This window comes from Simochromis diagramma, unplaced genomic scaffold, assembly GCF_900408965.1.
Source record: "Simochromis diagramma unplaced genomic scaffold, fSimDia1.1 OVJJ01000421.1, whole genome shotgun sequence".
NCBI lineage: Eukaryota > Metazoa > Chordata > Actinopteri > Cichliformes > Cichlidae > Simochromis > Simochromis diagramma.
The window spans coordinates 3,298,890-3,311,052 of NW_024387250.1; the positions used below are offsets into that span (position 1 = coordinate 3,298,890).

At 37.7% G+C, this 12,163-nt stretch overlaps 1 protein-coding gene across 4 annotated transcripts in view; it reads left to right on the forward strand.

The window, feature by feature from the left end:
* Nucleotides 1-12,013, forward strand: part of ap3m1 (adaptor related protein complex 3 subunit mu 1) — a 14,245-nt gene extending 2,232 nt beyond the window's left edge. Inside the window, exons 2-10 of one of the 4 annotated variants that reach the window (XM_040001878.1) lie at nucleotides 6,335-6,425; nucleotides 6,767-7,044; nucleotides 9,353-9,524; nucleotides 9,644-9,781; nucleotides 9,899-9,984; nucleotides 10,064-10,197; nucleotides 10,330-10,537; nucleotides 10,752-10,896; nucleotides 11,011-12,013. In XM_040001878.1, the coding sequence (XP_039857812.1) occupies nucleotides 6,772-7,044; nucleotides 9,353-9,524; nucleotides 9,644-9,781; nucleotides 9,899-9,984; nucleotides 10,064-10,197; nucleotides 10,330-10,537; nucleotides 10,752-10,896; nucleotides 11,011-11,111 (1,257 nt within the window). In that variant the 5' untranslated portion in view covers nucleotides 6,335-6,425; nucleotides 6,767-6,771 and the 3' untranslated portion in view covers nucleotides 11,112-12,013. Of the gene's footprint in view, nucleotides 1-6,283; nucleotides 6,426-6,713; nucleotides 7,045-9,352; nucleotides 9,525-9,643; nucleotides 9,782-9,898; nucleotides 9,985-10,063; nucleotides 10,198-10,329; nucleotides 10,538-10,751; nucleotides 10,897-11,010 lie in introns of those variants that run through there. The other 3 variants (XM_040001877.1, XM_040001879.1, XM_040001876.1) reach the window with 3 other exon arrangements.
* Nucleotides 12,014-12,163: the final 150 nt, after the last annotated feature.

Consider the following 12,163-nt stretch of genomic DNA (forward strand, 5'->3'; position numbering starts at 1 on the left):
ATTTCCAAAAAAGAAGACACTTGGCTCAGTCGTGAAGAACTTGCTTAAAGAAACACATTTAAACGATGCCTTCTCCGTGGGGTTAATGAATTGTGAAATAAAATATGTCATACAGGCTTTTAAAAGTCAACAAGTGCAAAAAAAATAACCTAAAAGCCTCTGGAATTAAATAATGGTACAGAAATAATGGCTCATCTGTATAAGAAAAATTACCAGTACTGGGTCAGTACGAGGGAAATAATTTTGCAGTTCGTCTGAAAAGATGGACTTGCGCTTTGGGATCTTTTAAACAACATTAGGCGCGTTGCTGCGCGCTGTCTGTCCCGTCTGTGAGCGCAGAACACCCTATTGTTCCATAAGGTTGAATTATGAGGAGAGAAGTTATAGGTAAATATAATTTTCCAGTAATGCAAAATCTGTTTGTGAAAGTGATAACTTGATTGGGATTTTTTTTTTTTTTTTTTTTTAACCTCAAAATCACATTACAAAATAAAGTCTAAACCTCCTATTTTATTAAACAAGGATCTTGGTATGTGAAACCAAATGGAGTCAGGCTGTGACAGACAAGATTTTAACCATTTAATTCTAAGGGTGCCAACCATGGATTCAAATTCTGGGGCTTTGATACCAACTTTATTGTATTCCTGAAATCTTTTAATGTAGTGGGTTTTACTCTTCCACAAAAATTGGAAAATAACTGTGTTGGCATTATTAATGTTTTTAGAGGAGATATATAGAGAGTGACAAGGATGGATCAATTTGGAGATACCTTCAGCTTTGGATAGGATGTTTCTACCATAATAGTGAGGTCTCTGTGATTTCTTCATATCCATGATACGGTTAGAAATATTAGTGTCTTCGCTTCTAATGAGGCATTTAGATATTGTCAGCCCTAAATATTTGACTTCAGATTCAACTCTAATTGAAGCAATTGAGGACTCCAACCTTGTATGAATCGGGAGTTCACAGTTTTTGGTATTAAGAGATAAACCAGAAGCTTTAGAGAAGATTGAGACCATACTTAGTTTTTGAAAGATAAATCAATGGTAGATAAAAGGTGATGTATCATCTGCAAACTGACTTATTTTAAAATCTTTATTAAAAATTGATATTCCTTGTATGTTGTTAGAATTTTTGATTAATAGTGTTAACAATTAAGTTGCCAATATAAAAAGCTTTGGGGAAATAGGGCATCCTTGTCGGATTCCTCGTTGCACTGAAGCGCCTAACAATTCATCTTGGTGTCTCCAAGAAAGCCAAACCTGCCAGGTTTTTTTTTTTTTTTCAGCAGTGCTAAAAGCTTAAAAGAAGCCATTCAGCTGCTGCTTTAAACGCAGTAGTGATGACTAAATTGTCAGCTTGATTTTTTTTATTTTTTATTTTTTATTTTTTTTATAAATCTTAAAGCAATCTAGTCTGGCCTCAGAATTAACATCTGATGTATATTTTATTTAAAAACTATGTAATTAGAATTTAACTTATATTCTTCATCTTGTCTCCTCATATTATCTTTACCATCACACCCCACCGGCCGCGGCAGATGGCCGTCCCTTCCTGAGCCTGGTTCTGCCGGAGGTTTCTCCCTGTTAAAGGGAGTTTTTCCTCCCCACTGTCGCCTAGTGCTTGCTCATAAGGGATTATTAATTTATCAGGGTTTTCTTGCTGCTACTGTAGGATCTTTATCTTACAGTATAAAACAACTTGAGGAGAAAGTTTGATGCTATATTAAAAATCTTAAATTCAACTGAATCTTAAAAATGTAATATAGCATCACATCACCATAAAATCAACAGCTGAAAAATAAAACAAAATAAAAATAAAGACCTAAATTAAAAACAGTTTGATTTGTCTTGTGCTTTCAAAATATATTGTCAGATATGAAAAGTGCTGCATTTATATGCTCTGGTCATCAGTACTGGTATTTTAATGTATGCAAACACAGGGAACATACACTGATGGGTAAGTACCACAGATGAAATAATTAATGAAATAGTGAAGTTTATAAATGAAATAAACAACTATTTAATTAATTATTAATTTATTTCATAATGCAAACATGTAAAAAGCAGTTCTCTGTATTTTGTAGCTTTTTTGTTCATCATTTTCAGCATGGAGAGGTTGGAGGCTCTCCACCCTGATGAAGAAAAGTTTTTGATGGAAAAAAGCGTTTGTTTTTCTCTTAACTTAGGTGGATTGGGGAGGAGCCCCAGCTCGGGGTTCGCACCATGACTCAGAGAGATTGTCATTTCACCCACACTGGCTGATGTGTTAAGACACACCTGACTGTATCAGAGATCCTCTCTCTGACAACATCGTCTCGCTGAGGTGGATCATCTAACTTTCATTCTGACTTTCCTTTTTTGGATAAAACGAACACAAATAAGACAAATTAAAGCCTTCCAGTGGGACAGCCTTCCAGTGGCAGCCTCCAACTACTCCCATCCTCACCCTGCATTGTTACAAAGGCACCAGTGTATTTAAGAAGAACCTTTTTATTAAGCTGTAACACATTTTTACACACACACACACACGGTCCCTGTCCAAGAGTTTGTTGTTTTTCTTCAGCACTGCATTTTTGTCTGCTAGGGCCCTTTTCCGCTTAATCTTCTTTGGCTTGTTTTTTCTATTTTTGAAGTACAACCTTAAATTTGCCTTTTCTTCTTAAACAACTTTAAGTTTTTTCTCGACAGTAAAGAAATGTGTCGGCCTCGAGTACATATTGTGGTGTTCTTTTTCTCATAATTTATCTTCTATTCTCTTTCTTCACAAGTGTCAAACTCTAGGCCTCGAGGGATGGTGTCCTGCAGGTTTTAGATGTGCCCTTCATCCAACACAGCTGATTTAAATATCTAAATTACCTCCTCAACATTTCTTAAAGTTCTCCAGAGGCCTGTTAATAAACTAATCATTTGATTCGGTTTTATGTTGACCACCCGGGGTGATATCTAAAACCTGCAGGACACCGGCCCTCGAAGCCTGGAGTTCGACAACCCTGCCTTAGTTGCTCTTGGGCCATGAGTTCGTGTTTTATTCAATCATCTTTTTGCTTCAGTTCTATAAAGTTTTGTTTTTTGTTTTTCATCTATTGCCTGGCTTAGTTTGTGCTCCAGGGCCTATTTCTTGTTTCAGTTACCTATTTTCAACTTGAAGGGGAGTCAGGAGTTCCACATGTTTATTTTTCTGCTCCCGTATTCTATCGATCTCAAATTTGTTCTCAAGATCTTTGCATTTTTTTTTCTAGAACCAACTATGACCAGTGTTGGGCAAGTTACTTTGAAAAAGTAATTAAAGTTACTAGTTACTTCTTCAAAGAAGTAACTATTGCGTTACTTTAAAAAAAAAAAAAAAAAGTTTAACCCTCTGGGCTCCACGGTATAATTGGCCATTTTTCTCTACTTTTGATTTTCCCTCTACATTTCACCTTTAAAAACGATTTACTTTGCCTTGTTTGGTATCATTCTTTTAAGCACAACCTCACGTGTCTGAATTTAGTTATGTTTTCATTTAGACATACTGTATTAACACCTTATAAGTGCGGCAGCAGTTAGTAGTCTTAATGAATCATTCTCCAGGATTTTTGAAGGACATTCAAATCTCTTGTTTGGTTGTTGGCTTGCTTTTGTCCCACACTGCTTCAATAATTTTGAGTTTCGGGGTCTGGGGAGGCCAATCCATGACTGACAGTGCTCCAAGGAGTCCAACAAATAAAAACATATGTTCAAGACTAGATTATTGGCTTGTCTCTCAAATAATAACAACTTATGTTACTAAATGTGAAACCCAATCAACCCCACTTACTGATCACTGTCTAATAAGTCTCTTGTTATCCTTATGTAGACAACAAAGGGCTGAAAGCATATGGAAATTTAATAATAGTTTATTGCAGAACAAAGACTTCTGTACACAAGTTAAAAAAATAAAATTAGAAATTGATGACATGATGATGTCTAATGTTGGCAAATGGAAATGGTTCAAATACAGTGTTAAACAACTAGCTATAGAATCTGGGAAAAAGTATCTGCTCGTCGCATACAGAAAAATCAAATTGAACAAATACATTTGCAATGTGGTAAGCCTGATATAACTGCAGAAGAGTCAGAAAGCTTACAATCTTTACAAACACAACTAGACGATGTGTACCTGGAAAAAGCTAAGCGAGCATATGTGAGATCTAAAGCCAAGTGGATTGAACATGGGGGGGACATCATCTTAATTTTATAACCTAGAGAAACGTAGACAAAGAAAAAAAAAACTAAATTGAGTAAGGATGGCACTATGATAGAGAAAATGTGTTCATTTCTTAAGTAAAGAAATGAACACATTTTATAATAATTTGTATAAGCAAAAAATTCAAAAAGAGAATGCAGATATCTTCTTTGATAAATTGATTAAATTATTTGATTAAATATTTTTATTTGATTAAATAAAGACATCAAAATTAGAGAGTCAAAAAACCTGAAAGACAAAATCGATGCTATGTCCAAAACACTAAATCATTGGTTAACGAGACACATTGCAATTTTTGGACGCAATTTATTATCAGAATCAGAGGGTGTTTCAAAGATGATTTACCCAGCTTATTCATTATACATTACCCCGCATAGTATTAAAAAGATTAACTCAGTAATCAATCAGTTCATTTGGCGTTATAAAACACATTACATTAAAAAAAAATCACAACTGGTCAAAGAATACACCAAAGGAGGTATAAGGACCATTGATTTTCAATCAGTGGTTGGAGTATTTAAAATAAATTGGTTAAAAGTCTTTATATTAAAGCCTGACTCCATATGGTTTTATATCCCCAAAAATATTTTCAAAAAGGTGGGAGGGTTGGCTTTTCTCCTGAAATGTGATCTTGATATATCGAAGTTGCCGGTCAAACTGTCAGAATACCATAAGCAGGTCTTGTCTTATTGGAAGATGGGTTTTCCCCATAACTTCACGCCCCATGGCTCCACCTTGTGGAATAACAGGACCATTACAATTAATAGGAAGTCATTATTCATTAAGGAGTGGTATGGAAAAATAGATAATTTTTATAACAGATTTACTTGATGAGAAGGGGCAGTTTCTCGAATTAGGTGTTTTTAAAGTCAAGTTTAACATTCAGTGTTCCCTTAGAGAATATAACAGAGTTTGCAATGCGATCCTTCTACCTGTGCTGAATTTGATGCAAAATCATTTCCATTACTCTAAAGGACAAATACGTTTACCTTCTTTACAGTTAAATCAGATTCCTTTAATCAATAAAAAGTGTGGTAATAAAACCATAAATAAAATGTTTAAAAATATATTATTTCACGATTTTAACAAAAACACAAAATTAAAAGGGCGTAATTTCAAAATGACAAACAAATATACACATTTTTTGAAATGGCCTATCCCACCCAAAGTTGAAGAAATGCAATTTAAAATAATTAATGGGTATTACCCAGCAGCAGAAACGCTTAAAAAAGGTTTGGATTTGAGATGGAGCCATATAAATTTGTTTACAAAAAGAAGAAAGCATTGACCACTGTTTGTGTTTTTCTTTTTTTTTTTTGTTTTTCCCCCCCCCTGTTCGGTAACGACTAAATTTTGGCAGGATTTGGTAAACTGGATGAGTTACTCTAACATAAGTTTGTACAATAATGATAATCTGTCAAAGGAACTTGTCATGCTTTGTAACATTGTAATAATTATGGGCAAATACCATATCCATAAGTGTAAATGGCAAAACAAAAAACCTTCCCTAAATGGGTTGAAGATTGAATTAAAGTCACTTTTAGAACTGTTGAAAGACTCATGTGAAGATGCTGCTTTGATATGTGAAAATGTGACCCAGTTTCTATCCTTTTAATGAATGTGCCCTATGTATGTAAAAAGTAAGCCTCATGTATGGAAAAATGTTGTTAGAGAAAAAAAAAAAGTAAAATGTCATAAGAATGGCCTTCACATATTTATATTGTAACTGTTCTTTTGTTTTGTTTTCTTTTCCTATTTTTTGGGGGGTGGGGTGGGGGGCTTTTTTCGATGTTATTGCACCAATGTTATCTCCCATTGAGAGTTTGTAAATTTGTGCTAAGTCTAAATTTAAAAAAACAAACAAACAAACAAACAAAACTGAGGGAAACAAGCCCCGGTCCCTCCACACGGCGCCGGGCTATAGCTGTCCGTAAATATAGCCTGATGAAAAAGCCGGAAACTTTGTTATCAAAGTGCGGCTCGAGTTAACGCCGAGGTTGCTTTGGTATTTAAACCACCCAGGATAATGTTTTTAATAATATGTAGGCTTTGATCTTCTGATTTGTTTTCTTTTTGTACCGGCTTCGTTGCGTTTACGTGTTGGTAGATCTGCAGGCGTCTCCTGAGCTGCTCGGGGAGTTGTGCAGCCATATTGGCTCAAAAGTAATAATCTTGGCACAGAGGAGTGGAGTCAGCAGGTAAAACTTTTTCTTTTTTATGATTTGTGATTGTATTAAGGCTATCAAATATATTTAGAGCTGCCATGTGGCTGTTACGTCTCTCACTGTCAGGTTTATTGATCACATTTAAGGTTAATTGCAATGTGACTCTTATACCTGAGGTTAAAGTTAGTTTGAGAGGTTGACTGTAGGAAGGTAAATGTTAAAAAGTGACATCGCTTTGTTTTGATTTGCGCAATGTCGGGTAACTGTCAGGATTTATTTATTTTAAAATCTGCTGATTTTATCCTTGCCTGTCACTCTTAGTTAATAACTGAGCACAACCAACAACAACAACAACAATCACTTCATTGTTGCAGCTGAGATGATCCACAGCCTGTTCGTCATTAATCACTTGGGAGACATCTTCCTGGAGAAACACTGGAAGAGTGTCATCAGCCGAAGTGTGTGCGATTACTTCTTCGAGGCAAGGGAGAAAGCAGTGGATCCAGAGAATGTGCCCCCTGTCCTCCAGACCCCACACCACTATCTCATCTCCATATACAGGGGAAAACTCTTCTTCCTCTCTGTCATCCAGACTGAGGTCCCTCCACTGTTTGTCATCGAGTTCCTGCACAGAGTGGCGGACACATTTCAGGTGTGGTTTGAGCGCTGTGTTCTTCAAGTCTTTGATTGTGTCTAGAAGAAGTAAGACAGATTGTGGTTCACATCAAGTGATCAGATTTCACTTCCCCTTAGCTGATGGTCTGGAAGAATGCAGTTAAGGAAACAAAAGAGATTGTACAGTTAAGGAGGAAGGTGTCATTTTTACTTTCCTATGTGAGATTTTGGAAAATCGTTCAGACTTGTTTTAACCAGCTATTAAAACGCATAAACCGTGTATCATGTGCAAGTAAGAATGTCAGTGCCTGGGCCTATACAAATGGGAAACCTTAGATGATTCAAATATGGTAGTTAATAACTGAGCATAACAAAAGAAGTTTCTGCCTTCTTCTCTCATACGCTTCTGAACGGACGTCCCATTCGGTCTCCAGTTATAACCCAGAGACAAAGTATTGGTCTTGTGGGGAAGTGCCTACAAGAGTGACATCAGAAGTTCTGTGAACATTTGATCTGAACCGTGTCACTTCCTTCCATTGACCTGCTGGAGTATCACCGTTTCTGACACAGTGGAGGAAATCCACTGCGTTTCACCAGTGGGCATCAGAACAGGACTCTGAGGAAGGGATCCATTTGTAGCAGGAGTGTGGAGAGGAGTGTGGCACTGCACAAGAAGCTTCAATTTTAGGATTTGACAGGTGCACACTCACCTTCAATACAAGTGCAGTACTCAAGAAAAAAAAAGCCACACATGTGCATGAAACATCTTAAAGCAGTCTTCTAGTCAAACTGTGGTTGTTCATCTACACGGGGAGTTTTTTTTTTTTTTTCATGACTTGAGGCTTTTAAGGCATTGCCTGCTCTAAGGCAACCTAAGCAGCCCGTTAAAACTACACAAAGCCTGTAGTGACACTTTGTGTTACGGTCAAACCCGGGGAACAAATGTGTCTCACCATTTCGCACTCCCTATAAATTAGAAATCAAGTGTTTAGTTACTCTTTGTGACCAAGGAAGTAAATCTACACACTAATGATCGAGGGACACATTTCCAGAGAGTCACCAGGTTAGAGTACAACATTACAACATCAGAGAAGAGTGTGTGAGTGTGTGTAGGCAAGTCTTGGAGAAAATATTCATGTTAAGGAAGTAAGAATATAAAATGATCCTTTTTACAGAAAAGGTTTCTGGTGTGTTATATGGACATGATGGCAACAGAGGCCAATACTCATTTTATTTATTTATTTATTTTATTTTATTATTTTTTTATTTTTTTATCTTGTTCATTATTGTGTCTTTTGTATCATGTTAACAAAGTAATCTTTCCACCAGTGCATCCTAGAAAGCTTTCCGCTGTTCCCTTATCCATGAAGGTTCGCCACAGCAGGTGGAGCCGCATATTTGTTTTGGTAGATTTTTATACCGGATGCCCTTCCCGACACAACCCTTCCAGGTGTTCCTGTCTTATTCAGGTCTCAAACCAGGGAGCAGATATAATGTGTTAACTCTACACTATGAAGCCACGAGAAATGCATCAGAAAACAATCTTCCTAAAAATAAAAAAATATATATAATTAAAAAAAAAACCCATTGTATTTCTATTACAATAAAGTAATGCACAGGAATGATCCATGGATGCAAGTATTGAGTAAGATAAAATGTACCTGCTGTAAAAATTAAAGGAGGTATATAAAAATATAATAATTACATTTTTGGCTCATCCAGCTTAAGGAGTCATGGGCTTGTACATTTGCCCCTCTGTCCACCAACCATAAGAATCGTTACTACTCCATCAGTATTGGTCAGATTTTAGTGAAGCTTGTACCGAGCGAGCACTTAATGGGACTTCATCCATCCTGTGTTAAAGATCGAGGTTGTTTGTTGATTTATCACCACATTTTCCAGATTTTCACACTATAACCTTCATGCACACTTAACAACTTATCAGTTTCACCAAATTCCTGCTCTTGAAGTGTTGAATCCAACCCATCTAGCAAAGTTGTTTGCATAAGATTCTCAATGTTGATAGATTTTGCTTACACAAAACGATAAAGGACTTTGTGAAACAGCAAAAGTTGTGAAATATTGTGTTGTTACCACTTCTATCCTGCTGAAAGATGATCATGATCCTATTGGTCATGGAGAGAGTGGTCCGATTGGTTGACTTTTTATGGCCTTGGTCCTGGTCCTTGTGCTGTAGATGATGCGGAGAACAGTGGCATCGTCTAATATGAACATCCATACGGATAAATCTCTGATGGGCCTCAGATGGCTTGCTTGTGTATAAGTGCTTGAAAAACATCTACATAAACTTTTGGCTTTGGTGTAACGGGCAGCTTTGTTGACAGGACTACTTTGGAGAGTGCTCCGAAAGTGTGATCAGTGACAATGTGGTGATAGTTTATGAGCTGTTGGAGGAGATGCTGGACAATGGATTTCCACTAGCAACAGAGTCCAACGTCCTCAAGGAGATGATCAGGCCTCCCAACATCCTACGATCAGTTGTCAACACGCTAACAGGTAACTGGAGGTCACCCTGACTTTGGAGTGTTTACCAACCTCTAAACTAAAGTACAAGTAAACTCTGCAGTGTTAATGTGTACATTTGTGGCTTCACCTTGGTTTTGTTTCTTTTTCAGGAGGTAGTAATGTTGGAGAAACGTTGCCACAAGGTCAGCTGTCAAACATCCCATGGAGGCGGGCTGGTGTCAAATACACCAATAATGAGGCGTATTTTGATGTGACAGAAGAAATAGACGCCATTGTGGACAAATCCGGTACAAACTGGCACTTATTTGTATTTGATCAGCACATATTATATTGCTGGATATTTTGAAGTCCCTTTTCTTCATGTAAGGTTTCATAGGTGAGATTTATCACTCCTGCTTTTCCAGGTACGACAGTATCTGCAGAGATCCAGGGTGTAATTGAAGCCTGTGTGAAACTCAGTGGGATGCCTGACCTGACGATGTCCTTTATGGTGGGGTAACTTCCTCTCAGTCTTTTATGCCTAACCGTCAGTGCTTTGCTTTTTTAACACTTCTCGCTGTTGATGACAGAATCCTCGGCTTCTTGATGACGTGAGTTTCCACCCATGCGTGCGGTTCAGGCGCTGGGAGTCGGAGCGTGTCCTGTCGTTCATCCCACCGGATGGAAACTTCACGCTCATGACCTATCACATCAGCTCTCAAAAGTAAGCGCAGGCATCATTTTCTCACTTGGAGATGAAATAATTCAGATTTAATTGACTTAAATAAGAACATTCACACCACCAATCATTCAGGTTTATTGTAGCCATTGTTTTTTTTTTTATGTCCTTCCTCAGTCTTGTAGCCATTCCAGTGTATGTGAAGCAGAGCATCAGTTTCTTTGAGGCAGGATCTTGCGGTCGCCTCGACATCACCATTGGACCCAAGCAAACTATGGGGAAGACAGTGGAGGACCTGAAAGTCACTGTCCACATGCCCAAGGCTGTGCTTAATGCCAACCTCACAGCCTCACAGGGAAACTACACCTATGACTTCACTACAAAGGTAACCAGCCACCACAAAGGCTGTCATAAGCAGTAACACAGCAGGAGTGAGCTAAGCGAGCAGTTAGGATGCCTTTTGCTTTACTACAAACCTGCACACAGGTGTGCTGAATATCAGTCACCAAAAGCCTGAGAAGGTCCTGTCCTGGTCCAGTTGTGGATGTTTTGGAGACACTAAAATTAATAAAAAGCATTTATTTTTCCTCTTTTGGTAGTTGTTGGTTTGGGACATTGGTAAGCTTAACCCCCAGAAGCTTCCCAACTTGCGAGGCAGTCTGAGTATGCAGACAGGAGTACCTAACCCTGAAGAGAACCCCTCACTCAATATTGACCTAAAGATCCAGCAGCTGGCCATATCAGGTAATCTATCAAAGCGTGACTTCAGTCAAGTTTGAAATTTAAAACCGTCGATCCCTTCAGCCCTGTTATTTATCTTCCTTGATTTATATTACACTGCTCTCCTCCTCTGTGCAGGTCTTAAAGTGAGCCGTCTCGACATGTACGGAGAGACGTACAAGCCATTTAAAGGTGTCAAATATGTGACTAAAGCGGGCAAATTCCAAGTGAGGACCTGAGCAGTTACTGTCAGAGGTCAGCAATCCAACATGCCAAATAGAAGTTTGCCGCACCGCTGACTCAACTATCCAATAAGTCTTACATATCCACCTGCTCATTGTAATTAATGAACAATTCTGCATTTTTTTAGGTTATTTATTTTGTTTAGCATCACATTTGTATGAACTGATGGTTTTTGCAGCTTGTAAAGGGAAGCCTTAATAATCAGCGTGACTTAATTGAAGTGCTATTAGTTTCTATCCAGTTTGAATGTGACTCGTTCCTTTCTGTCTTTTAATTTTTTTAAATCCAACACATTTTGAGTGTTGCCTAAGGGGAATATTTTGGTTTGAAAAAGGAGATTTACAGCTCACTGCCACGCTCACCACTGCACCTCTGCACCTAAATTAAGTTGCCTGCATGTTGCCTGAGAATAAACTGACCTGCCTTTGAAATCTTTTTTTTTTTTCGTTAGTCAGTTTTATAAAGATATTTTTATTTTTGAAAGATAAAAACTCTATCTACTTTCTGAGCAGCTGCAGTGTCTTCACGCCTTGCTGGTGTTTTGCACTCCCTCTCTTATGTGGCCTTTTTGGAGGAGCTTCTGGTGCTTCTTATAGCACAAAACGTCATGTTTTGGATGCCAGAGGAAATTAAAACAAAAAATGTATATCCTCCATTCAAGTGTGGTGAAGACTTGTGTGGTGGTCATCGTTTGATGATCAGTGACTCAGACGGGTTATCGGGAACACGTCTGTCTGATGTCCACAAGATCCTCAAATAACCTCAATTGCAGCTTCTTTACTCAGCACAGCATTTGCACAATCAATTGTTTATGTGGGAAATACTACTTAAAGCTCTTGTATGAAGTTGAATCTGTATTTCAGTTTATAAGATGTCTTATAAAAACTCTAAAATGAAAGCTGAGTGGTTGGGTTTTTTTCACCCTTTTTCTGGTTTCATATAGTAACGCAGATTTCATTAATTGTACTCCTCAGACCACCTCAGTGAGACAGTTAAAGAAGTTCAGAATTTAATAGGTTGAACATAAATGTAGGGATTTGTGTAGCCC